Raw genomic sequence first — 24,997 nt, 5'->3', positions numbered from 1 at the left:
GATTCTGTGATTCGTAGAGCGTCGTCGGCTGCAGCGTCAGGCGATATGGGGGACACTAAACCATAGACTAGAATCCGTCCGCGTCGGAACATCGCGTCCGGTTCGGCGGCCAGCAATAATAACCGAATGCGTGTGCGAACAGGTTACTCGACATGTGCGTGAGTAACGACGGCCGCAGGCGGACGAGCAATCGTGTGTTTGTGGTTGCTTCTACCCTCCCGAGCACCTGCAGCAACATCAACACTGACCTGCATACACAGTCGCTATCGCTTGACAGTGTTGCCCTTTTGACAAACACAGCAAGCAGACTGTGCGAATGGCCAATGTCAACGATCAGCAACGATCAGCTATCGGTTCCAGAATCAGCGGTGGCGGGTATGCAGAGCGTCTTCCAATATGGAGAGCTTCCGTGTTCTGGAAGGTATCTGAGGCATAATATCTGCACCCCTGACCCCGTCTTCTGGCGATATTGGCGTTGCGAAGCCATGGCGGGGTACATAGATGAGGTACCACAAGCCTCCGTCACAAGATCATCAAATCTTGATGGAAATTGCGTACAACCATGTCAGTGCGGTTGCTTTTCGATCAGTTTGCCTCTCGTTCGTGCAACGTTGTCTCGAAAAGCAACGCATTGAGAGTCTGAGTTTGAAACTGTAATTCACCGATCTAGCGGTCCAGAATAAATGTCCCGAATCCCGTTCAGCGACTGAGCAAAGTCGGCACATGACTGCTCTGGAGCAATTGAATGTTCGCTTTTGGTTTGATTCGTGCTACCCGATTGAACCGGGGCGTGTCCACCATCGGATGTATGCTGTATCCTTTGACAAACGAGGCTGATGCCCACTCCGCAAGTTCACTTTACTTTTCTCCGCGATTTGGCGGCACAGGAAGCCGCGCAACGCATCCATGACGGAACCTGAATCGCCCCCTATATTGTGCGAAGAATTATTAACGCAGACAGCCTCGCCTCAGCGAAAATGGACCTAGAATCAACATCACGTCAGCAACGCCGCAGACTGCCCTCCTTGTACACGACTGCAAGTCGGCATCATTTCCTTGCTACGCGCGCGACGCATACGAGTCGCCGGGAGATTGGGCGCCGGACAGTGGCAGCCACAGCGACATCACGTCAGCCCTGCGCTTAACGTCGTTTTAGTGCTCATGCCCGCCTATCGGCTTCTGGCGTGCCTCAACAGTTGCGGCGGTATTCATGGCGTCTCACCCAGGCCAGACCTTCCCTTTCAGCCTTCCTTCCCACCCCCCCGAAGGCCGAGTTTTCCCAGCCTCCCAAGCCCACTGCCACACCACCATTTCAGGACGCCATTATGCACGCGCTCCGACCCATCTAATCTCTATTTGTGAGTTTACGGTGCGTCACGCAGCTGAGCATGTACATGGAAAAGCAAAGCAGGACTCGATGGCCTCATCGGCGATTTTCGAGGTGATCAACTGATGTGCAGGTCGGGCCCTGGCGGCGGCGCTGGGCGCGTGGGCGTGTGGGCGCGTGTGCAAAGTCGAAAGGTGTGTGACCCTGGTCGGATCCCGCGTTGAGCGGCAGTGGCGTAGGGCGAGCGATCTGGCGAGGCCACTGTAGCAGTTATTGTTCCCCTTGTATGCTTGCTCTGTCTGAATGGACAGTTGCGCATCGATAATTACCACAAGTTTCCTGCGTGTTAGGGTGACGGCCAGAGATGGTGGTATGAGAAGCAGCAGCCACTTGGTGCATGGTACTACGACATGACTCAGCATAACATGGGCAAACAGGACGTGTTGTGAGTCGGAGAATCGTTGTAGGTATTCGTAAACTTTGAAGACGTAACGAGCAGGACATGAATATCAAGCACTGTAACCATGTCCTGACATTATCCCCACGCCATCGCAATGCAACGCGAACCAATCCAAAGCGCCTGGTGCAACTCCATGCCGAAGCCAAAAGACGTTCCGGAACGTTTCGAGCCCCTCAGTGTCTTGAGTGTGGACTCGGTCTCGGGTTCGCCAAAATCGCCATTCCAAGCCTATTCGTGCCAGCGACTGTTGACCAAAAAGCAAATTCCGTTTCATGAACCGACAGCTGCGTTCTAGACGCATGGCATGCCATGAACGCATGACGACAAGCATCTGAGCCGTTTTCAACGCCTCGCTCCAAAAAAAAAAATACGCAATGACTGTGCCGCCAGGCGCGCGACGGACCGAAGGTCAGACGCACCGAGCCGTGAGGCAGCGGCGGGTGAGAGTAGATGTGGCAAAGGCACTCAGGCGTCGAGCTCCTCGGGTGCCTTGTGGCGGGCAAGAACGAGGCGCTTGTACTCGGCGGGGTCCTTGTCCCAGAGCTCTGCAGCCTGGCCGTTGAGCGGACTTGAGCTGTTTTGCTGTCAGCACGGTGAAGCTCCCGTCTCGACCAATACTGTGTGTGTGTGTGTGTGTGTGGGTGTGTACTCACTTGTTCGGCTCTCCCAACAGACTCTGGAGACTCAGCAGGACAGTCGTGATGTTGTAGATGGCGCTCCACTTGTCCTTTAAGATGTCGAGGCAGATGCGGCCCGAGAAGTCGACGTTGGGGTGGTAGATGGGCGTCTTGTAGAGGACCGTGGGCGGGCTGTAGGGGTAGTTTGCGGCAAACTCCATGGACAGCTTGAAGACGAGGTTGGCGTAGGGCGTGTCGGCCGGGCCGTCGATGGTGGCCGTCCACACGGTCATGTTTTCGTCGTCGGGGAAGGCGGTGATGCCGGGCGTGGGCTTGGTCATGATGTCCATGAGCTCCTTTTGGAGGCTGCGCGTGCGTTAGTACGAGCGCCCACAGTGGCCTTTTTCATGGCACGACTGACCGCTGAGCGACGTTGGCGTTTGCACCGTTTCCGCGTCCATTGGATGAGAGCGCCATCTTTTGTGTGTGTGTGTGTGTGTGATTTGGTATATGCCAATGTCCGAGGTAGGTAGGGGACGACGAGTATGCAATGTGCAGGCAGGTGGTCCAGCGCGTGTGGGAGACGGCGAGTCTAATGCAGGCACGGCGTGGATTGCATGTTGTGTTGACTTCCCTGCGTCTGCCCGGCAACCGCGTCCTGACACGTGGGGATGCCTGTGCATGCCTTTCCCTTTCCCCGCCCCTCGCTCAACCTCCCGCAGCCAATCAGAGCCCAGTGGCTGAACCCGCTCTCACACAACTCTCGACTACGACACGGGCGAGCATACAACTATGCTAAGCATTCTTTCAATATCGTCTGCATGCACTTGAAAACAAAAAAGTCCTCTGCTTGACATCCATGCCAGCCATTCAGTCTTCGTCCAATCCCTTAACCCTCTGCTCTTCCACCAGTCTTCTCTCCAAGCTACACCTCAGTACCCTCTTGTCCTTCCCTATCCCTTGTTCCTTCAGACAGTCATCCTCCCTGTCCCAGTACACGGCCCAACCATACCCGCCCTTCTCCTCCTCCACAGCAACAAGGCACTCCTCTCCGTCCAAAGTCAATCCTTGTTCATCTTCCGTCCAGTCCCACGGTCCGACTTTGTGCTTCTTCGCTTCTGCACGTGGACCATAACGCAGTTCGCGACTTGTCTTTTCTGCGTAGAGCCAATTGAGCTTGGGCTTTGTGGCCCTCGAGGGCGCTTTGCGAGCTACGGGCGAAGGTGTAGAGGGCGCAGACGAAGCAGGCGATGAAGGTGCTGAGGGCCGCCATGCTGGTATGGTACTGACAAGGCCAAGGACAGGTGCCGCAGGCATAGGACGGTGCGGCAGATCCGCAGACGGAAAAGGTAGATAGAATCCTGTAAAGGGGTGTGGTGCCGGCTCATCGTTTGGACCGGGTTTGGGCAACCCTGTCTCTGCGTCTTTGGGCCAGAGCCGTACCTACACGCTTGTTAGTCTCGTGCGTGGGGCGACTCATTGTGGTCACGTACCTTTCCATCTTTTAATACTACCATCGCCCCATGTACCTCGTCTCTCTTCCTGCTCTTTGCATCACAAAACACGTCGAGATAAAATTCTTCTTGGCGCTCATCACTTTCAGCTTCTTCATCTAGCAGCCGCTGCTGGTGCACCGCCTCGTTGGCCCCAATCGCGATGGGTATTCCCGCTAGCGTGAGCGCGTACATTTATTCATTCACGTCGGTGGATAGTCAATGGGCGAAATAGCTGCACGAACAATATGGTTGACGAATGTGGAAAACATGTTATGCGTGCTTGTAGTAAACAGGATGCCAGGCTGCGCAAGCTGGGATATGGAGGCGGACTTCGGCACGATGTTGTCATAGCGGGACACCGCGAGTTCGGCTAAAGCTGCCATCTTGCGTCCCTCTTCCTCTCGAGACTCCTTATTGCCAACCCCGAGCAACAACAGTATACCTTACGCCCGAGACTCCAGTCAGAAGAATACACGTCTACATGCATGGCCTTCCATCTAGATGAGATGGGACGAGACTTGCTTCTGCGGAGTGGGTGCTATGAGCACGTCCAAACCGTCCTTGTGAAAATACTACACTATGTACGTAGGAGCTTATACGAGGGCTATTTGAAGCTCTCCCAGATACTACCCTCGTCCGTACAATCTTCATTCGAAGTATTGCGGTCGAGCCCTCTCCCGAGATGTCGACCATGTCCAAGGGCCGTGCATTCTCTGGCCATTGGGTTCACGCCGATATCTCAGTCTTCGATTTTAATTGGCACGCCCTGGGAGTACAAAACTTGGTTTTATCGTGGCAATGCTATTGCGAGCGCCCCAATATTAGAGGCCCTAGCTGTAGGGTTCAGTTGTTGACATCACTGCAGGAGACGGTCCTGTCTTGTTGACTTGTCGATGACACAGTAGTCAACGAAACCAGAACACGACAGCTGCCCGCTTGGATGCGAGATATTCTGCACGAGAAGCACTAATCTTCTGTTGGACTGGAAGCGCCCGGAACTCTAACGTCATCGCCACATCCATCTACAAATCACTCAACTGCAGCAAGAGGAAATGCAAATTTAGCAATCGCGAGCAGCACTTCAGAAGCGGGCACTTGCACCCCCAGGAACATGGCGAAAACATGTTTACTTACTCTCACCACTTGCACACATTTTCAATACTCGCAACATACAACATCCATCGTTATCCCGCCTATCATTATCAATGCACGACACAAATCTGCACGGAACGGCGTCCTCTGACGAGCATCTCTCCGATCCGGAGCCTTCAAGCATCCAATCAGCGATATTGCAAACTGTCAGTACAGACCACCGATCCAAAGCGAAACCAGATGAGCCACTATTCCGACCCGCCAAAGGACTACGACGTTGGTACCTCGGCTATCTACATCACTGGAAAGAATACAAGCCTAATGTGATACATCACTGGGAGAGTGCAGGCTGCAAGGCAGTTCTCGACGAACTCAAACATCACGAAATACGTATGCCACGACCTGCCGCCACAGTCGACGAAGACGACGACAGCGATAAAGACAGCGCAGTTGGCGATGACGGTGCCATCAAAGAAGGCAACGGTGGTATGGATAACACTGTCGGAGAAGATTACACAGGTCCTTTGAGATTGGAAGATGTGTTTCGACGCGAGGTGGCGGAAATTGTGGAGATCATCTACAACAAAATGCTTACTACATCGATGATGAAGCAATTGGATACTTACAAGCAGCCGGAACGCATTCTACTTGATCCAGCTATGCTAGACCCCAAACTCGGGCCAAAGTTCCGGTTTCGCGCGAGGCCTGCAGGTCGGAACATGGAGTCGAAGCCGAGACTGATCGGTCATGTAGAGTATTTGGGAGGAAGGCTGGGAGCGTTGACCTGGGCGATTGCGGAGGCGAACAAGAACTCGTGGGGAAGCCTGAGATGCGTATTGGGTAGGAACATGGTCCTCACATAAGAATCTCTACTGACTATCGTTGTAGGAGATGTAGCTTGGTGCATGCTGAAGCTCAGCACAAGCTATGGCTTCCTCGTCAGCAGCGACGAGATCATGTTTCTACGTCTCGAAATCGACACATGCGTCGAAGAGGTTGACATCAACATACGCAAACCCGACCTGCCTCCGCAGTTTGCAATGGTCGATGTCTTGGAAGAGCCACATCTCTTCTACTCAGATCCCATCAAGTTTACCGATGTATTTGATTCAACAGAGAGGAAAATTACGGTGAAGATGGGACTGTTATACATGATGCACAGGGTTGTCATGAATGATTGGAATATGCAGGAAAAAAAAGGCAGATGCGCTGGATATTTCAAAAGGACCGAGGCTGGAGAAAAGTGGACCATGAGGCCACCAAAGAGACGGTGAGGGTTGATCGCGATGGAATTAGGACGCCTAGAAAGACCCATAGTATCTTGCTTGCGAGATATCTATACTAGCGATACTTGAGCGGCACAACATTACGTACTTCACCAGCTCGTTGCAGCGAGTACTGTTGAGTGAAAGACTAGGTCGGAATATCGTTGCTTCAGCTTGCACTCATAGCCGCTCACTGAGCGGAGGCAGAAGCGACTCTCTTCCCGCCCAAATTTGGAGCCCACCTATCCGCGCGTCTCATCGTGCTTGTGGCTTGCGCTGGGGTGTGCTCAGCTCCTTGGCCGCTCGCTCTGGCAGCGAATTGCCTCGGAACCTGTCTGCGCGCTGGCGAGCTGATTGGTAGTGCTCCACAATCACAACACCGTGGTTGTGAAAGAAATGCTTGGAACCGGGTGATGGATAGCGCCCAGCAAGAAATGTCAAGATGGTGTATTGAGACAGACAACAGTGCCTCGGCTTACCGCAAACTTGAATTAGGATTGGTGGCAGCGATCGAGCCAAAGTGGTTGGGAAAAGCTTCTGGGCAGCACACCAGGCTGCTGGCAATGCACATGTCGCATATATGTGTGGAGCTAGTCAAACGGTATGGATACTCTGTAATTCTGCGTTTCGCATGCCTCGGTCCTTGAAGTCCTATCTCGCTGCTGATTGGACAGTATCGAGGTCTCATCGGAAAGCCACAACCTGGGGAAGATTACCGATCATGCTCCCAAGCACCAGGTTACGATGTGATGATCGCCACGTTCCAATGTTCTGGTAAGAGCCATGAGTATGTTGTTCCTCCAGACCACAACCCAGACATGAGAAGAAGCTTGGACGCATTACATGAATGGGTGCACGGTCGATTGCATAGCGTACATGATGGATCACTTAAGCAGTGATCGCGAATGCACGGTACTGCAACATCTGGTGCCTGATCTCATGGATGTATGAGATGCTCGTTTTGGTTTCCTTGTGTCCAAGTCGCGTTGCGTCAACATGTGTTCGTGTATAGTGTAAATCTTTCGTGGTGTGATTACGCCACGTCGTCAAGGCTACACATATGCAGAACATCCCTTGGTATTGAGCCTAGTGACGGATAGCGAAGGAGTCGCCCTTTGCGATGGCGGCAGGTTTGCGACAGGATCCATTGGTCTAGGCTGGCGGCGTCGTTAAAGTTTAGTCCTCGTGCGCTTATTAGCCGAGTGTGTGCATGCGTAGAATGCATCGTATCTTATCAGTGCGTCTCCTGAACCTAATGCAGTATTGTCCCGTTGCGTCACAGGTTGGAGCAGATTCTCTCCAATTGTCTCTGTTGATGCAACATGAGGAACTCGGCTGTCTGCCTCAGTCTCCTCCACCTGGCCGTCTTACGGAGCTATGCGTGCCACAAGCGTCCGCAAGGAGATCTTGCTCTACGTCAAGCATCGCAATAATGACCAAGATGGCACCGACAGTGGTCCGCCAAGTGGTTGGAGGCTTGGAACGGGAATTCAGTGCACCTGCCCCCTGCTCGGATGCGGCTCGATGCCACAGGCGCTGCGAAGCAAGCCGGAGGAACTGCCTGCTCAGGACAAGGTCTGGAGAAGGAAACAGTGCCCATGTGGAGTTTTTACAGCGCCAGGCATGCTAGTTACCCCGCGCGTGTTACTGAAACGTGGTGACGCCGATCGCTTGACAGCTGGGTTGCACGACTTGGAGTCTGAACAAAGGGAGTGAATGTAAGTCGGTCCTTGTCGACTCTCCAGCTTTCGTTCTTATGCGTAGCTTCGCCATGGCGGACGGCAAGAGACTAGTAGCATGCTCACAAGAAGGCTTCTCTCGTAGGGTCATTTGGCTTGTTGTGGGTCCGGCTTTCGCCAGGATGCGGGGTCTCCACACGCCAAGCCCGTCCCCAGCTTTTGTCGCCCTTTTGGCTTTGTCCCGCGTATCTCCCTCTCTCACTGGCAGGCTGCTGCTAGGATTGTGCGCTCTTCAATAGGTAGCCATAGAGCATCCCAGACGAATGAGTGTTTTATCCCCGTGCCTCGGTACTTTACCAACCAGCAGCCATGCTTCCCTTCCCAAAGCGCCCACTGTGCTTGGCTGCGCGTGAGTGGGGAGGCAGAAGGCAAGAGCTTTGGACATATAACGTGTGATATCGTGGGCCTACCCTGCTCCTGCTCGAACTCACCACCTTCACCTCCTACTTTCCCAGAGGTCGACGACCAACCTACGTATTCACCATGGCTCACCAAGAGTCTGTCATGCGCCACGACGACGCGTTCGAGAAGAGGCCCGTCTCGCTGAGAGAGAACATCGATGGCTCCCAGGATGGCTCCGGATACGAGTGCGAGTTTAGCGAGCGAGAACAAAGAAAGATCATCCATCGCGTTGACCGGCGCCTTGTCGTGACTGTGGGAGTGCTGTACTGCATCAGTTTGATGGACCGTACCAATCTCAGCGCTGCTGCCATCGCTGGGTTCGTCGGTTGTGGACCCAAAGTTGCTCCGTGTAGAAACTGACAGCCAACAGCATGACAGTCGAGCTGAACTTGACCAAGCTACAAGGCTCGATATCTCACTACTCCATTGTCACCATCGTCTTCTTCGCTTCCTACATCGTTTTCCAGCCCCCGGCCACTGTCATTTGTCGCTATCTTGGACCCAGAAATTTCCTTTCGGCCATCGTAGTGCTATGGGGTGGTGTGATGATTGGCATGGGCTTTGCAGACAACTATGAAACCTTGGCTGCATTGCGAGTTATCCTTGGACTCCTGGAAGCTGGCTTCTTCCCAAGCTGTGTCTACTTGCTGTCCACCTGGTGTAAGCGCGCCATGGTGCCCAATTCGTCGCAAAACGCTGACCTTTCTCTCAGACACGCGGTTCGACATCGGGAAACGATATTCGTGTTTCTACATCCTCGGAAGTCTTGCATCTGCTTGTGCCGGTATCCTTGCGTACGGGTTGATGCAGCTCAAGGGTCGTGAGGGCCTGAACGGTTGGCGCTGTAAGTTGTTTCCCGACTTCACCTTTCACTACAACATCGCTGACATCGCATTCCACAATTAGGGGTCTTCATTATCGAAGGCGCCCTGACATGCTTCCTTGGTATCGTCGGTTACTGGGCTCTGGTCGATTTCCCTGACAAAGCGCACAAATCTTGGAGGTTCCTCACCCAGCGCGAAGCCATGTTCATCATCGACCGTGTCAACAAGGATCGTGGTGATGCTAAGCCGGAGCCATGGTCCTTGGCCAAATTCATCAAGGGCGGTGCTGACATCAAGGTCTGGGGTTTTGCCATGGTAAGCCTCCAGATTCCTATCTGAATGCCTTTTACTGATAAGCATAGATCTTCTTCAACACAACAACCGTTAGCTATGCACTGGCGTATTTCTTGCCCATCATTCTACAAGAAAACATGGGTTTCAGCGTCGGCGCAGCCCAATGTCTTGTTGCACCTCCTTACGCGTTCGCCGCCATTGTCATGTATACAACTGGCTGGTTGGGAGACAAGTACCACCTCCGTGGGCCCATTGTCCTGTTCAACATGGTTCTTTGCCTTGTTGGTCTACCCATCATGGGCTTCCACAGCAGCTCGAACGTCAGGTACTTTGGTGTTTTCCTAACTACTGCTGGCGCAAACAGCAACGTCCCCGCCACAATGTCGTACCAGGCAAATAACATCAGAGGCCAGTGGAAGCGCGCATTCTGCTCTGCCATCCTGGTCGGTATGGGCGGTGTCGGTGGCATTGCAGGAGGTCTTGTTTTCAGGGCACAAGACAAGCCCGGATATGAGCCAGGACTGTACGCCTGCATCGCTTGTTCCCTGCTTACTATCGTTATCGTTATTCTGATAACGTTGAGGTCTTGGAGCTTGAACAAGCGTGCGGATCGGGGTGAGCTTGAGCTAGAGTACAACGATGTAGGTATCTTCCACTCACAACCTCTCCAGCCAGACACTAACACGTGCACAGGATGGCGACCAGAAGGGCTTCAGGTATACGTACTAAAGTCGCACGAAGGGTGATTGACAAATGGAAGACGATGCTTCGGGTGAATGCTGGGATCTAGGTTGTCAAACCAATAATCCAGAGCTGACTACCATACCACTCCATCCTAGCATCGAACATTGACATCGACATGTTCCATTATCTCAAGTTGTACAACACATCTCTTATGAAACACCCAGATGCTGCGTGAATGTAATTGATATCAGAACTCGTGAAGCTGCCAAAATCCTCGTTCATTGTGCAATGTGCTCTTGCGATTTTATGATGGTTATCTGATGTTCGCGCAACCTCAGGATCAGTACTCCGCATTTGAGTGTCCTCAGCGAGGAAGCAGTACTGGCTGCCTTTAGCTGAGTGCCCTAAATTGCTATTGTGTAGTAATCATTACAGGCGCTCGGGATACAGACTATCGAATCAACGCATACTGCGCCAGCGTTACAATTCCACACAGCAGCACGTGGGCGCCCGTAGAAATGAGGTTGCCGCTCGTCATCAACCGACGCTACGCCCTTCGAACTATCACCGCTTATAATGCTCTACCATACACTTGACATATTAAGGATAGCTGCCAGTTTCCAGAGTGGGTCACTGAGATGTTAATGGATTTACTTTTACGACCATCATAGTGGCCACTTACAAACAATATGGAATTTCCACCATCTATCGGGACAACTTATAATGAGTTCCAGCGGAACAATCAGAATAGCGGTGCACGCTGCAGTTATAGCAACCATCTTTCCTTTTGGGCCTCGCGGCGGCTAACGACCTTTGGCGAATCACCATCGCCACCATCATCAAAAATAGGTCAGATATGTGTGTAAACACCCCCCCATATTCTGTAACCACCTTCAGACTTAAGACCTAACACCCGTACAATGCGCGTTAGTATCCTTTCTAAGCATAATATCGAGGTTGTTATGGAAAGAGATCCCCACCAAATCAGGCGTTCCGAGAAACGAGATGTCGTACCCCCAAGGAGGACAGGTCGATAAGCTATCTCGCGTACTATAGCTCGCTGCCTGTCCTGAAGTGATGAAATGCCGGACGCTATGGAGCAGCTAAAGTGATTAAGATCAACGAAGTACGTGGGCCTTAAGACTATTGGATTGTGATATACCATTTCGATTCACTGCATCACTTCGCTACATCGCACGGGTTGACTGAATATCTTTCACGGAAGTATGCCCTTGCGTTTCTGTCCATTGCCTTTCCAAATTTGCAACTTAGTATCATTACACAATCTTTAGGGTAGCTAATGCAATACTTGGCTCTAACTCCCGCTGTACAAATGCACATCAAGCCGGCCCTATGCAACAAGAAATGTGAACCATTGTGGTAAAAACGCTAATACCAGCTGAACTCCGCTCTTTATTTGCATGCTTCTTAAAAGGAGAAGATGGTACGGAAGAGGTGGGATATAGGTATCGAGAAACATCAACTCCAAACGCGTGTTATGGCGCCAAACCACTAGTAAGATTTGTATTTCTACGTGCAAGTTAGTTATGTCTCTTTTCAGCAACGAAAGTACTGAACTCACGTCATCAATTTTTCGTCTAGATCCCGCGTCAAGAGCGTTGCCAACGCCTAGCAAGGCATTACTCAGCGCTTTCGTAGCACCAAGTGCAGGCCGTAGTATGACAGTTGGGGCATGTCGAGCTAGCGCCCTTGCAACTCCAGTTCCACTACCCTCTTCCATAACTTCTGCAGGTATGGCTATTACCGCGTCGCGGGCAGTAAGCAAGTCACGCTCAAGGTGCCGGGCTGCACTACGAAGACCGGCACGCACACCAATTGGCTGATTAGCGTAGTTGGATACGGCACGTGGCTCCTCAGTGTCGGAATTCGGGTCTTCGCCGTCCCAGTCGAGAGGTTGATGACCACTCGGCGAGGCTGTCTGCGGGTTCAGGAAAACCTCAGCACCTTCCAGTAGGTTTTGGGTACCAATCGCTACCTTCGCACCCAGACGGGCCACCTCTGATGTAGTGTTTCTGGCAAACGCGTATACACCCTTCTGTAGACTTCGCACAATCCGACCGTCCTTCTTGTACTCGCGCATTGGCACCACGACGAGATCTTTGAGGCTAGATCCGACATTTACGAGGGGCCGTACTGCGGCCAAGCCCGACAATACACCCGGTAGCTGATTGTTCATGACGTCCGGCATCCAGACATCGTTCAACGTCTGGTGAAGCTTGTCGAATGATGTGATTCCATACACGATAGCGTGGCGCAAGATAATATCCGAACCGTCGAGTATCAGGAAGTTTTTGAATTCGGTTGTGTGACCGGACCGGATACTGTGATAGTCGACACGCTTGGGTTTGTAATCTAGCTTCATATGAACCGCCATCACCTCCAATCGCTGAATGAAGGGCTGATCACCAGCTGGAGTACTGGCAGCTGTTATTTCGTCTTTGAATTCGAAGAAGCGTGTGATGAACTCCAATGCATCTTGATCGACATGCAAGCGGAGTGGAAGTACGCTTACCTGTTGATCCGATTAGCAAACGCTGAAACTTTTGTAGCAGATCAAAACTTGCCTTAATGACGAGTTCAGACGCGGCCAGATCAGTGACTGGCTTGACTGTCACGAGCTCGAGATTAATCATCGGACGAATGAGTTCCCTCGTATCTGGATCAATGGCGCATGTGATGAATTTATGCCACGAGGAGGTAGGAACATGGTCGTAAACCTCAAGGTCTTGCACACGGACATTAATGGAATTAATCGTCTCACCTGTGTCAGGCGGAAAGACGACAAGGTCAACAGCAACGCCCTTCAGTGAGAACGCCATCTTCTTGTGTTTGCTACGCTGGAGCTTGAGACGACGCCTGGGCTTAGTCATACTGCGCGGTCGTGCAGTAGCTCCTGTAGAACGTGTTGCTGTCGAAGTTGCGTAGCTGCCTGTTTCGCTAGCAAGATCGTCGATTTCATGGTTGATGCGCCGGGCGAGAGCTCCCTTCTCCTCCTTGATGGGCACGCCTATCCAAACAGAGTTGAATAGAAAATCTTCTTCGACAAAATCATCGTCCTCATCCTCATCTCTTGCTTTGCGTCGTCGCTCCTCTGCGCGAGCCTCTACGTCATCCACGGCTTGAGCGATAACGCTTCGTGTTCGAGGCCAGTCGTAACCATCGTATAGATTCCAGATAATGTTGACGTCGCGCACACGCACTTTTAACGGTGCGTCTGGAGTCTTGAACTCGTTTGAGAGATGATATTGGTTCTTAGCAGAGTCCCATTTGCGGGCTTTACCCTTTGGTTCTACTTTTGACTCCCCAAAGTATTCATCGCTGAAATCGAAATCTTCTTCGCCTTGAGTGATCTCGTACTTCTCTTGAAAGCTTTCCAGAAGAGCTCGATCTCCACGTTGTCGAGTCATTGGTGACGTAGCCAAAGCGCTGAGATCATCCTCGCCAAGTAGGCTGTCACCCATTTCCTCATGCGTAGGCAAGGACTGTGAGTTATAGATGCTTCCGACAAACTCGAGGTTAGTTGGTACATCGTCCTCGACTAGGTCAGCATTGCTCATGAAGTCAACAGCCCCAGTCTCTTCGTCTTCGACCAGTTCGTCGCCAGTGAACGACTCCATCATCTGTTGGAGGGGTACCACAGTCCTATATTGTTCTGCGGTAGAGGGCGCCATCGGTGGCTGAAGGTCGTTCAGGATTGTGATGAGGGTCTGTGTAGAATCTGCGCATGATTCAATGACAAACAACTCATTTTTAAACTCTACATCCACCAACTGCGGCCTTTCTTTCCCATCGCCTTTGATGTTGACATACACCTTAGCAGCCGCAATCGAGCTCAATGACACGTAGCCCAGCTTGCTGAGTTCCTGGAGATGACTGTTTGTAGATGGGAATGATGAAGCCGGTTCGTGCTCCTCTTCCAGACGCACTATATCATCTATAGCATGCATTGAAGCCTTCCGGAGGTCAATTGTAACAGAGTAGTCATCCTTTGCTTGCTTGGCCACAATGTGTGCCTCTGTAAGTACGAATAGACCTTTTGATGCCGACTTTCGCGGATTCAGACCAACCGCGCAATTTCTCAGCAAGAGGTCGACCTGTAGCGGCTGAGGAGTGGCTGTCGCGGGTGAACTCGCATGGGAAGATTGCCGACTGAGACTTTTGGCGGAGGAGGCGCCCGTGATAGTTGCGACGCTCGATGCTAGGCCCTGAGCGATACTCTCAACCGTACCGTCCTCAGATATCCCTAAAGCTGCCATAATAGTGGTGACACGGTATTCAACGCAGAGGTTGAATAGCTTGACCTTCGCCATGGGTTCCATCTCATCACCCACCATCCTCAGCATTATGACGGGTAACTGTTCTGACGGGCGAAGATTTATGACTTCGTGAATCAACACTTCGGTTTCCCTACAAACAGTTGCCTTGCCGACTTCAACAGCCAGCAAAGCCGGAACACCAATGTGTGCGAGTGAAACTTCTCGCAAGACGGCAGAGACGTTACCAAGTTTCTCATTTACCATGACCCGAGCGTTCAGCTGCTTCAACGATACAAGGCTGAGAAGGCCTGGTCGATCGTCGTCTGGCAGGTATTTTGTAACCTTCGACAACCGCGCTAGCTCCGCACCAAGACTATCCAACGTCTGCATTTCTTGGATGTCTGCGATCCAAATTCCAGCTTCGCTTGTCTCGACTCGGAGAACTGAGCCCTTCCGGCGTTGGCGCAATAGCGTTTCGATTAGGATGTCATCATTGTTTTCGTAGGGATTCTTTGATGGTGTAATCAATGATATTAGTCTCGCTAGGTCGGTCTCTTCAGGTTCGAAGAGAAAGCTGACCGTGGTCCCCTTCAGTTCTGCAGTGAAAGGTGCTGTTTTGTTGGACTGTTCTGTGTAGGGGCCGGAGAGCTGAATCTCAGAAACCTTGAGGCGTACGTTGCCTTGTCGCACAGCAATGCGCACGGATGTTGTCTGCAACTGGATAGCACAAACCTTCCCCCTCAGCGTGAAGGAGACCTCGCCGAATTGGACCTGAATTTTAGGAGGATTCGCAGATGGTGGCGGTGGTTCAGCGGGCGGATGCAAACCATCTCCAAAGTGGACGCCTCGAGGTCGAGCGCGTGCTGGAGACATGACAGGACTCTGAACGGTGCTAGTCGAGTTCATAGAGCTACTCAACTCTAGCATACCACTGAAACCCCCGAAAGAACTGAGCGCGGAATCCAATTTTTGAATATCAAACATGACTTTGACAGGGCGTGTTACCACGGTAATACGATTGTCTTTCCCTTGCTCAATGTCCACTTCTACATCATGGCTGGTTTGTTCTGATAGAACGTTGGCTGAGCGTCTAGATCTGGGTCGCGAGCTGCGGAAAGAAATGATCTCGTTATCCAAAGACGCGAGAACGAATTTTCCGATCCGGATTTGCGATCGCGCAGTGAGGCCGCTGCTTTGACTACTGAGATGTATTGCTGAAAGGTGGATTCTCAGAATCGCATCCGTCGGTTTAAGATCAAGTTGCTGATATGCTACAGATCCTTCTTGAAAAGACTGTGTTGAAATGTTCTCTAGCCATGATATCGCAATGTGCTTCACGGAGACTTCGAGGCTACTAGCAAAAGTCTTTTCAGCGTCTGGGAGTTCGAGTGCTCCAACCTTCTTCTCCGTGTGCGGCTCACCAGTCACAGCTTGCATGAGCCGAGCAAACATACCGGCCATGATGCGACCCGCCGAAATGTCCATGTGCCCCGCTACGTTGCCCACGTCGATGATCACGGAAGGTACGCATCTTAGCTTGGGCTGTACTGGTTGCTGAGACGCGTTTGGTGCTTCCGGAGTGGTTCTTCCGCGAGACGATGCATCTGGCGAAAGCTTTTGTCGATGTGAGGAGGCGTAAGCATAGTTCGAGAACGATCCTGGCATCTCGGCAAAGATTGAATCTTCACCCAGGTTGGAAGGCTTGAAGTCCAATCCTGCTTTCTGTGTAGCACCTTCACTTGTACAACCATTACTCTCTGCGTCTTCAAGGGCAAGAGGAAACCAGAGAGTGATCTCATCGATTGAAAGAAAACGCCTCACTTGTTTTCGAAACGCCGGGGCGTCAGGCTTAGGGGCGAAGAGACGCTCGGGGCTTGGCTCCAAAATCGGACTCTGTCGACTTCTTGGGCGAGGGGTCTCGCAACCTTCGTCTGTCTCCAGCAGAGGCGCTAGTATGCTCCCTGATAGCATGTCTTGTGGTATAGATGTGGAAGATTTTGAACTCGAATCCCTGCTGGAAGTCGGAGATGACTCCCAGCCTCCAGGGATATGTGTTGGTTGTGCGCTACCAGCCGAGGCCGCGCTTACGGCGCTCATATACATACTCTCGGCCTCGTCGTGCGTGAAATATTTGGACTCGGCCATGTCTTCGTCTGGTGATGGTGATGAGTCGCACTGATGACGCGGACTGCCGAAAGAGTCTGGAACTTCTTCAGCTGTGTGCCCATGCGCTGTAGCTAGATTGTCAGTAGAGGAGTTGGTTGGCTCGATATGTCCCGATCCATTTGGCGATGTGGGCGAATTCGGAACATGAAATGAACGGCCAAGAGCAGACACAGTGGGTAAGTCGGATGATGACGCATCGCTAGCTGCTTCTGTAAAGTGAGTATGTCGACTGGAGCTCGCGCCATCTAGCCGCCAGGTCTCATCTTCTGACAGTTGTTCAACTGTTGGCGTATCATCGAATTGAGGGTCGAGCATATTATTCTGCATAGCGTATTCAAGCAAGCCTTCGTCGTCATAAAGTATACTGCTCCCATCCAGACCACGTACAGGTGAAAGAAGATGAGTTTGGTGGGGTAGGCCACCCGCAGCATGTGGATCTAGGCCATCATCGGAGCTAGCATCTGCAAAGCGATCGTCGTCTACAGTATGAACAGAAGATGCCAGTATTGCTGGCTCAGGAGATCTGGAACGCTCCGGTAATACAGTCCTTTCGCGAGGGAATATGTTGTCCACTTCCGTTGGCGAGGCTATCGGACTAGGGTACGTCTCTTCATCTACCAGCGATTGCGTCGAGTTGATTTCTCCCTCTTGCATGGACTGACTAGACTGCACGAACTGGCTTGATTCAGAGGATGGGCTACTATGGATGGGTAGGCCTTGTACGCTGCTCGTTGCAGGAATGCTGATCGTCTGTTGGCTGATGGACACATCAGATCGGATTGTGATTGGAGACGATGGCTGTGTAAGCTCCGATGAAGACGAGAAGGTCTCGACATCAGATACCAAGCGCCCGCAGATGTTTTCTACGCGCATTCTTCGCTTACCTAGCTTGGTAGTATCGAGTGATGGTGTTGCTGACCCGATTTGGACGTGTACATCTTTGGAAGTTATCGAATCAACTGCGACACGCTCGACGTGAAAGTTTAAAGATAACGGGGAGTTATGGTTCAGCTCTGATGCGTCTGGGGCGTCCTTCAGGGAGTGATCTTCGACTTCTATGTCGATGTCATTAACTGTAATACTCAGGCGATCTAGTGCAGTGTTGAGGATATTGCGCAGGTACGCCGGGAGCGCCAGGGGGGCACCGATGCCCGCGGAAGCTTCGTCGCCATCGTCACTCGAGGAGACGGATTCTTGCATGTACTCTGACTGAGACGCTAGCTCCTGTTGTAGCTCACGAATCTCCTCAGCAGGCTCCGTTTTGATGAAAGATTTGGCCAGTTCGTCTACTGTTGGCAGATACTCGTCATCGTCATCAGAAGCACTATCGCTCTCGTCGTTGTGGGTAGCAGAAGGCGACGCTGGTCTGGGAGGTGGCGATGATGGCGTCGCGGTATGTTGCTGGCCAGGCAAGGATGAGAAGGCATCTTCTGCGTCCTCTATCAGCCGGGCCTGTATTTGTATGCCATGCACCTCTATCGATATCTGGGGAACGCCGAAATCGAGGACGAAGGTGACTCGGAGGAGAGAGGCCCGCGCTTTGGACAGATGGATTCCAGGAGGGAGTTTGAGATGCAATAGTGCGACGAGTTTCTACAAGGTCCTGTTAGTGGAGTGTGCAGACGAAAGGCACCTCTCCGGCACGCACCTTGATGTGTAGCCCAACATCCCGAACCTCGAGTGTAGTCCGCTTGCCCACGTCAACGCTCACGAAGTCGGCAGGGTCCTTGTCGAAAATGTCGATGTGGCGCAGCCCATAGAGAAGCAGCCGGCGGCCGATGGAACTCGAGAGCCCGGAGAAGAAGGCCATGGCGGCCGGCGGGTGGGGCTGGCGCCTGGGATGAGGGATCTGTTTACTGTAGGCCGGTCAAACGCCTATCGTTATGAGAGAAGAGGCTCCATGAGTGGTGGGCGGTGCCGATTCCTAGGGCGTGTGACGGTTTCGGAGCGCGCGACAAGTCTTCACGATAGCTGTACGGCGATACAGCGTGGTGCCTGCCAAGCCGCGCTTCGAGTATGTGCAAAGGTCCGGCTTCTAGAGGGAGAGGTCCTGCGAGAGCATCAGCAACAGGATTAGTGAGGGTGCAGCTCCTCGTGGCAAAAAAAGAAAGAGAGCAGAAGACGCGGCTGACCACAGGGCGAGGTTCCGAGGTTTAGCGCGTAGGGTTTAGGTGCGTACAAGTAGCAGATGATGTGTTATGCGATTGCAGGCGACCCGTGCAGCACCACCCCATCACCCGCTACGGCCCCACGCAGGCATCAGGGCCGCACTAAGCAATCGACAAGCAGCAGGCTGCCACGCGTCAAGAGCGCGAGCAGCAGTCACCGAAACACTCGTCATAGCGATTGCTGACTTGCCGAAAGCCATCTCGCCGGGGCGGAACAACAAAAAGAAGCGTACCTGGCCCTGTTTTCGCCGGCTCTGCCTGCTCTATTATTGTTCGCTCTGCCTTCCGTCTTTCGCAGCTCTTGGCATTGGCTAGGGCCCTATTACGTCAGCTGTGGCTAGCTCCGTTCAGGAAGGAAGTCGCGGAATTCACCGATAAGCTCCTCGACGTGACTTGCAAACATCACATTTCTCGGTCCTTTGTTCTCTTCGTTCGTCCTTCGTCTCAAGCACAAACACCATCATGGCGACGAATGATGCTGCAAACGACGATGAGTGGGCCAAGGCCGAAGGCGTCCCTAGCCTAAGCGACCCCTTCATCCAACAGTACCTCCAAGGCCGAGATGCGCTGGTGCAGCAAGAGAAGAGACAACGAAGTGGTTGGTGACCCAAAAGCCATCGCATCAATACGCCATTCACTTGGGTCTGACTACCTTCAGACTACCTTTTCCGCCAGAACCTCTCCCCCATGGCCCAGGAGGCATGCGCTATTGTTTCCCAGATCCGTTTCGAGGAGCAACAAACGCTCTGGACCAAAGACTACGAGGACAGCTTGCTGACCGAACATGTCGACGTCTTCCCAGGAATGATGTTCTCGCTTGCCAAAGAGCGCATGGAGAAGAGCAAGCTATGGCAGATAGTCAAGAAGATGCCAAAGGGCGCACTCTTGCATTGCCACTTAGAAGCCATGGTCGATCTTGACTGGGCCATCGAAGAAGCCCTCAACACCCAAGGTGTTTGCGTAGTGGCTGATGGCCCCATCACTGATAGCCAGACTAGGCGCAAGACCGGCTTCTCTTTCACCTACTCCAAGGACGCCAAGACCGATACCTCGATTTGGGGCGACGGTTACGTTTCCAATACTCCAGTTCCCGTGAAACAAGCCGCTTTGACTTTCCCAGATGGAGGCAAAGTCGCTTTTGTCGAGTGGATCCGCTCCCGTGTCACCATTACCTCATCCGAGCATCTCTCACACCATGAGGGACCAAACGAAGTGTGGCGCAAATTCATGTCATGCTTCCCTATCCTCGGATCGCTGATTTACTACGAGCCTATTTTCCGCAAGTTCATCCGCAGAATGTGCAAAGCCTTGGTCGATGACGGCGTATACTATGTCGATCTGCGCTCAGCGTTCTATACGCCCTACCGTAGTGCGAACAAGGAAGAGTGGGATCAAGATTGGTTCAACATGCTCGAGCACTTGGCTGATGAGATTGAAAAGTTCAAGGCGAGCGAAGAGGGCAAAGACTTCTGGGGAGCAAGGATGATCTGGACCACGATTAGACAATTTGGCAAGCAGCAGGTTATCGAGAGTAAGTCTTCGATCAGCTACAAACATCAGCATTCACCTTCACACCACCAGAGTGTGTTCAATTCTCGTGCTAAGCGTCTTCAGGTATGAAACAATGCATAGAAATGAAACTTGAGTTCCCAGAGATAATCGCCGGCTACGACCTAGTTGGCCAGGAAGATCTAGGCCGTCCGCTTTCTGACCTCGCCCCTGAACTGTTCTGGTTTCGCAAAGCCTGCGCTCAAGAAGGTGTCGATATACCATTCTTTTTTCATGCTGGCGAAACGCTGGGCGACGGCGATTCTACCGATGAAAATCTCTTCGACGCCATCATCTTGGGCACAAGACGCATTGGACATGGCTTCAGCCTCTACAAGCATCCGCTACTCATTGACATGGTAAAGGAGAAGAGAATTCTGGTGGAGAGTTGTCCGGTATCCAACGAAGTATTACGGTTATGCGGGAGCATCATGTCCCACCCTCTTCCAGCGCTCCTAGCCCGCGGCGTTCCGTGCTCGCTTTGTAATGACGATCCGACCATTCTTGGCCAAGGGCTTTCTGGAATGTCGCACGACTTTTGGCAAGCTCTCCAGGGTTGGGAAAACCTCGGTTTGGAGGGCTTGGGATCTTTGGCAGAGAACAGCGTTCGTTGGGCAAGTCTGGACGATTACAGCGCGAAGGACTGGACTCAGGATGTGAAGGATGGCATGTTTGGAAAAGGTGTGCGCGCGCAGAGGTTAAAGGAATGGGTAAGTAAATGGGAGAGGTTCTGCGTATGGATCGTAGAAGAGTACGGTGTTGATGAGAACCTGGAACCCGGAGAGTAGCTACGAGGCTCGCTTGAGGATACATTGAAAGCGTGGCACAATGTAGAAGATTACAGAAAGTATCATCATTGATAGGAAGCTTACCAAACACGTCTGCCAGATGAACACCGCTCACAACGCTGAATTCTTTCTGGCAACTAATCCAAGTCCAAAGAGGATGAAATGGAAAAAGGGTGGCTGCCCCGCCAACTTAACCTGTCGCCCACCATTAGGAATGACGCGCTAAGGGGAGCTGGTCTACATTTGCCTACTTTGATCGTGACCTTTTTACTACTGCGACTGATTTCAGCATGACAACGATGCGTATTGTATCCACGGTACTTTGTATATCAGAATGCCCGATGGGCTATGTGACACCGAAAAACAAACGCCGCGACCTTGACCATGTTGTAAGAGGAAAGAATTTGGCTCTATAACACACATGATGTCGGGCTAAACTGCTACGCGCGAAGCTATTTCTGATTCATCCCATCACATCCACTTGCGCATGTCTTGATGGATGTTTCGGTGCCGCCCATGCGCAAGGCCCCAACATCTTGATTAGGAATAGCGTCGATTGTTGCCTCAGGGTACAGGCAGAAGTGCGGCAAAATCTCATCATTTGCACGTTTCTCTGCGAGCGCCTTTCCATATAATCTGTTCATTCTAATGCTGTTGTAACAATTCACGCGCTCTTTTGTCTTCTTTACTAGTCAACACTATTGAACATAATTCATCATGCCCACACAACCCGGTTTCGACCTCCTCCGCCTAGCACCTGAGCTTATAGCGAACATTGTCAAGCAGGTCAACAAAAAAACAGACCTCTCGCATGTTCGACTAGCTTGCAGATTGTTGAACGAGCACGCAGTGAAGGAGCTTTTTAGACTCGTGTCTGTCTGTCCATCAGAGGAGCACATTGGCTCTTGGAACAGAATCAGCCTGGATGATACCATTCGGCAGATGCCTCGGCATGCAATTATTGACACTCATCCGGATATCGACAATCACGGGTCATGCACTACCAGAGAGACCATCCACGTCGACGAGGATGACGATGAGGCTGTAGACTTCGATGACGCCCTTGCTGCCTTAGCGCGGTTTCCCAACCTCGACTCCCTGGAGATTGGCTTCACACGAGAATGCGTGGGTCCGGACGCCGATTTTTGGCTGGAGGTAGAACAGGATGTGTCTGATCGCGAAGAACAGTTGACGCTCGTCTTCGAGGCCATCAGGGACAGGGCGGTAGACGAGCACAACCGAACGATTCGCAAGTTGACAATCATCAACCTCCAGAACTGTCCTCTACCCGAGTTCACATCGTCCGATCTCTTCCGCAATGTTATGGCCCATTTAGAAGAGCTGCATATAACGACAGTGCAAGAATATAATGAGCATGGGCCTGATCACGATTACAACAAAATCGAGCTGCAGACATTCCCAGCGTACCTCTGCTCGCATTGGTTGAAACCCGTTGCTGAAAATCTAAAGGCGCTATCACTATACAGTGAATCGGAAAATTGGGGCCCTTTTCCTGGCTACTTTGACCCGAGTGGTATCTCTTTCCCAAATCTTGAGACACTTGCTCTGGGCTATTACATGGTTGCGCACGACAACGACCTCGATTGGCTTCTCGCTATCAAATCACTACGCAAGCTCATCTTCCACAACTGCATGATCGCTTCCTGGATCTACATCGATACTGATAATATGAGACGGTGGAAGGTCCGCGCGCAAGATTGGACAAGGCTGTCCGATCCGGACCAACACGAGCAGTCAGGAGGTTTTGCCTATAGTGGAAAATGGAGTCAACATTTCGATCGCATTGCACAGGACCTTCCGAACCTTGTCGACTTTCGTTTTGGTTATGGAGACCCGTATCACGAACCCCAGTACAAAATCACAAACCGTAATGATTGCCCTGTGGGGATCTTCCACCAACGATACATCTGCTTCGACAACGGTATCCTACCCACGCATTGGCTAGAGTCGAGGGATGGTTCCGAAGGAGAGCTGCACGCGTGGCTCGTGAAAGGATTTCCTAGCGATGTCCACAAAGAGAACTACCTCATCGACCAGCAGAGTTTAGACTCTTTACTACAGATTATTACCCTTCGAAGGAACTGTAACGTGTAGGATATAGCTTAGCTAGAAGGGTACTAAGGTCCTAATATAATAACTTCTCTTATTATCTTTATAGATAAGGAACTTACTCTTAACCTATACTTTACGCATAGAAAGACTAGTAAGAATTACTATTATTACTTTCCTTAGTATATTATTAGAATATAAAGCTATCTCTTACTATTCTCTTATAGTATAAAGTAAATACTATTATCTAAAACTACTTTTTAAATAATAATTCTTCTCTCCTATAGGGTAAATAGTCTAGGGATAGCTCTCTTAATATTATCTACTACCTAAGCTAAGATAAGAAGCTAAAGTTCTAGCCTTTTAAGCTTAGAATAATACTATATAGTAAATATATACTATAAGTAGAAAATATACTTATAGCACTAGAGGAGTATATTATAGTAGTTAAAAAATAATAAGATAAATTACCTACCTTCTAAAAACTTTATTAAGTAAAAGATAAAGTTATAATTTTTTATTTTCTGTAAGTGTAGGAGTATTATTAAAATATAACTTTAAAAAAATAAAAAGTAGCTATCCCTCTACTTATTAGTTGTAAAAGTTAATAAGAAAGATAAAGTAATAACACGGTTTAAATATAGGACTAATTAGCGTTTTATAGTAGTAAAGCTCTAACGTCTATACGTAAAAACTAAAGTTAAAATATTTTTTCTAAAGGTAACTAAAAAAAGACACTTATTAAACCTTAGGAGGGTAAAATAAGGATTACTAGCTATTAGCTAGTAATATAATTATAATATATTATAAAGGGGAGAGAGGATATAGTATATTTACTATAACTAAGAAGAGGTTATATAAAAACTTAGTTACTTCTAACCTTTATACTAATACTAACTTATAAGCTTTAATACTACATATAATTATTTTACACTATATACGACCCCCTTATATATAAATACCATAGTAATCCTTAATATATTATACTATAAGAATAATTGTACCCTAGTAGGGGAGGTCCTACTTATACTATTTAATAATATAAAAGATCTAAGTATTATATATATTAGTAAGCTACCCCTAAAAGTCTTCTAGGAGTTAGAGGAGTATAAATATAAGGTCCTTTAGTACTTTTACTATACTAAACCTAATAAGGACCTTATAAGAGAGACTAGGGTTAGCTATATTATAATAGAGGAGAGGGTAGAGGAGACTTTAATAATAATCCTAAGGAGGAAGGGGTTTAAGTTAATATTTATTATAGATACTAATACGTGTTACCTTATTAAGCTTATTAGGTATAGCTACTTAGTTATAGTAGCCTTAGGCGTTAGTAAAGAGACTAAGGAATAGCTATACTAATAAATCCTAGACGTTAATAAGGTAGTTAAGGAGAGGGATCTAAGAGTTATAGAGAGGGAGTTTAAATGTATACTATAAGGAGAGTAAAATAAGGCGTAGATAACTATACTACTAGTATTCCTCTAGCTAAAGTTAATTATCTAGTAGTAATAGTATTATAGATAGTGTTTAAATAAGGCTTTAACTATAACTATAAGGGAAGTAAAAGGCTCTAATATCTATTAACTACGCTTAGTATACTAGCTATATAGTTATTTAGCTTATAGGTTATAGTTAGTAGTAATATAAGTATTATAAGGAAGGGATATAGTAGGGGCGGGAGTAGGAGCGGCTATAGAGGGTGGAAATAGCGAAGGATAGCGTATAAGTTAGAAGGTTACGTCTTATCTCTAGTAAGTATATAATACTATTATATATC

At 50.2% G+C, this 24,997-nt stretch overlaps 7 protein-coding genes across 7 annotated transcripts; 4 read left to right on the top strand and 3 right to left on the bottom strand.

Annotated features, from left to right (window-relative positions):
- Nucleotides 1-2,252: 2,252 nt before the first annotated feature.
- Nucleotides 2,253-2,881, bottom strand: ACET3X_007078 (uncharacterized protein; the record flags this gene model as incomplete). Its single annotated transcript, XM_069453279.1, has 3 exons — nucleotides 2,253-2,361; nucleotides 2,441-2,770; nucleotides 2,826-2,881. 3 exons carry the CDS (start codon nucleotides 2,879-2,881, stop codon nucleotides 2,253-2,255), a joined length of 495 nt encoding a protein of 164 aa, XP_069305846.1.
- A 393-nt stretch (nucleotides 2,882-3,274) lies between these two features.
- On the bottom strand, nucleotides 3,275-4,092 carry ACET3X_007077 (uncharacterized protein; the record flags this gene model as incomplete). Its single annotated transcript, XM_069453278.1, has 2 exons — nucleotides 3,275-3,847; nucleotides 3,898-4,092. The coding sequence occupies 2 exons, from the start codon at nucleotides 4,090-4,092 to the stop codon at nucleotides 3,275-3,277; spliced, it is 768 nt and encodes a 255-aa protein (XP_069305845.1).
- A 1,292-nt stretch (nucleotides 4,093-5,384) lies between these two features.
- On the top strand, nucleotides 5,385-6,266 carry ACET3X_007076 (uncharacterized protein; the record flags this gene model as incomplete). The annotated part of the gene is made up of 2 exons (XM_069453277.1): nucleotides 5,385-5,832; nucleotides 5,881-6,266. 2 exons carry the CDS (start codon nucleotides 5,385-5,387, stop codon nucleotides 6,264-6,266), a joined length of 834 nt encoding a protein of 277 aa, XP_069305844.1.
- A 1,938-nt stretch (nucleotides 6,267-8,204) lies between these two features.
- ACET3X_007075 (uncharacterized protein) lies at nucleotides 8,205-10,431 on the top strand. Its single transcript, XM_069453275.1, has 6 exons — nucleotides 8,205-8,715; nucleotides 8,769-9,058; nucleotides 9,111-9,242; nucleotides 9,305-9,537; nucleotides 9,585-10,157; nucleotides 10,210-10,431. Exons 1-6 carry the CDS (start codon nucleotides 8,480-8,482, stop codon nucleotides 10,243-10,245), a joined length of 1,500 nt encoding a protein of 499 aa, XP_069305843.1. The 5' UTR covers nucleotides 8,205-8,479; the 3' UTR covers nucleotides 10,246-10,431.
- A 972-nt stretch (nucleotides 10,432-11,403) lies between these two features.
- On the bottom strand, nucleotides 11,404-19,012 carry ACET3X_007074 (uncharacterized protein). The gene is made up of 5 exons (XM_069453274.1): nucleotides 18,776-18,956; nucleotides 18,292-18,693; nucleotides 12,786-18,236; nucleotides 11,783-12,733; nucleotides 11,404-11,730 (listed from the first exon to the last, which is right to left on the bottom strand). The coding sequence occupies exons 2-5, from the start codon at nucleotides 18,451-18,453 to the stop codon at nucleotides 11,713-11,715; spliced, it is 6,582 nt and encodes a 2,193-aa protein (XP_069305842.1). The 5' UTR covers nucleotides 18,454-18,693; nucleotides 18,776-18,956; the 3' UTR covers nucleotides 11,404-11,712.
- Nucleotides 19,013-19,228: 216 nt separating this feature from the next.
- ACET3X_007073 (uncharacterized protein) lies at nucleotides 19,229-21,232 on the top strand. The gene is made up of 3 exons (XM_069453273.1): nucleotides 19,229-19,409; nucleotides 19,470-20,342; nucleotides 20,426-21,232. Exons 1-3 carry the CDS (start codon nucleotides 19,274-19,276, stop codon nucleotides 21,145-21,147), a joined length of 1,731 nt encoding a protein of 576 aa, XP_069305841.1. The 5' UTR covers nucleotides 19,229-19,273; the 3' UTR covers nucleotides 21,148-21,232.
- A 533-nt stretch (nucleotides 21,233-21,765) lies between these two features.
- ACET3X_007072 (uncharacterized protein) lies at nucleotides 21,766-23,293 on the top strand. Its single transcript, XM_069453272.1, has one exon. The coding sequence runs from the start codon at nucleotides 21,865-21,867 to the stop codon at nucleotides 23,260-23,262; it is 1,398 nt and encodes a 465-aa protein (XP_069305840.1). The 5' UTR covers nucleotides 21,766-21,864; the 3' UTR covers nucleotides 23,263-23,293.
- The last annotated feature ends 1,704 nt before the right edge of the window (nucleotides 23,294-24,997 follow it).

Source organism: Alternaria dauci, chromosome 6 (assembly GCF_042100115.1).
Source record: "Alternaria dauci strain A2016 chromosome 6, whole genome shotgun sequence".
Classification (NCBI taxonomy): domain Eukaryota; kingdom Fungi; phylum Ascomycota; class Dothideomycetes; order Pleosporales; family Pleosporaceae; genus Alternaria; species Alternaria dauci.
Note: the sequence above shows the minus strand (reverse complement) of the source record. Positions and strands in the feature narration are given on the sequence as shown.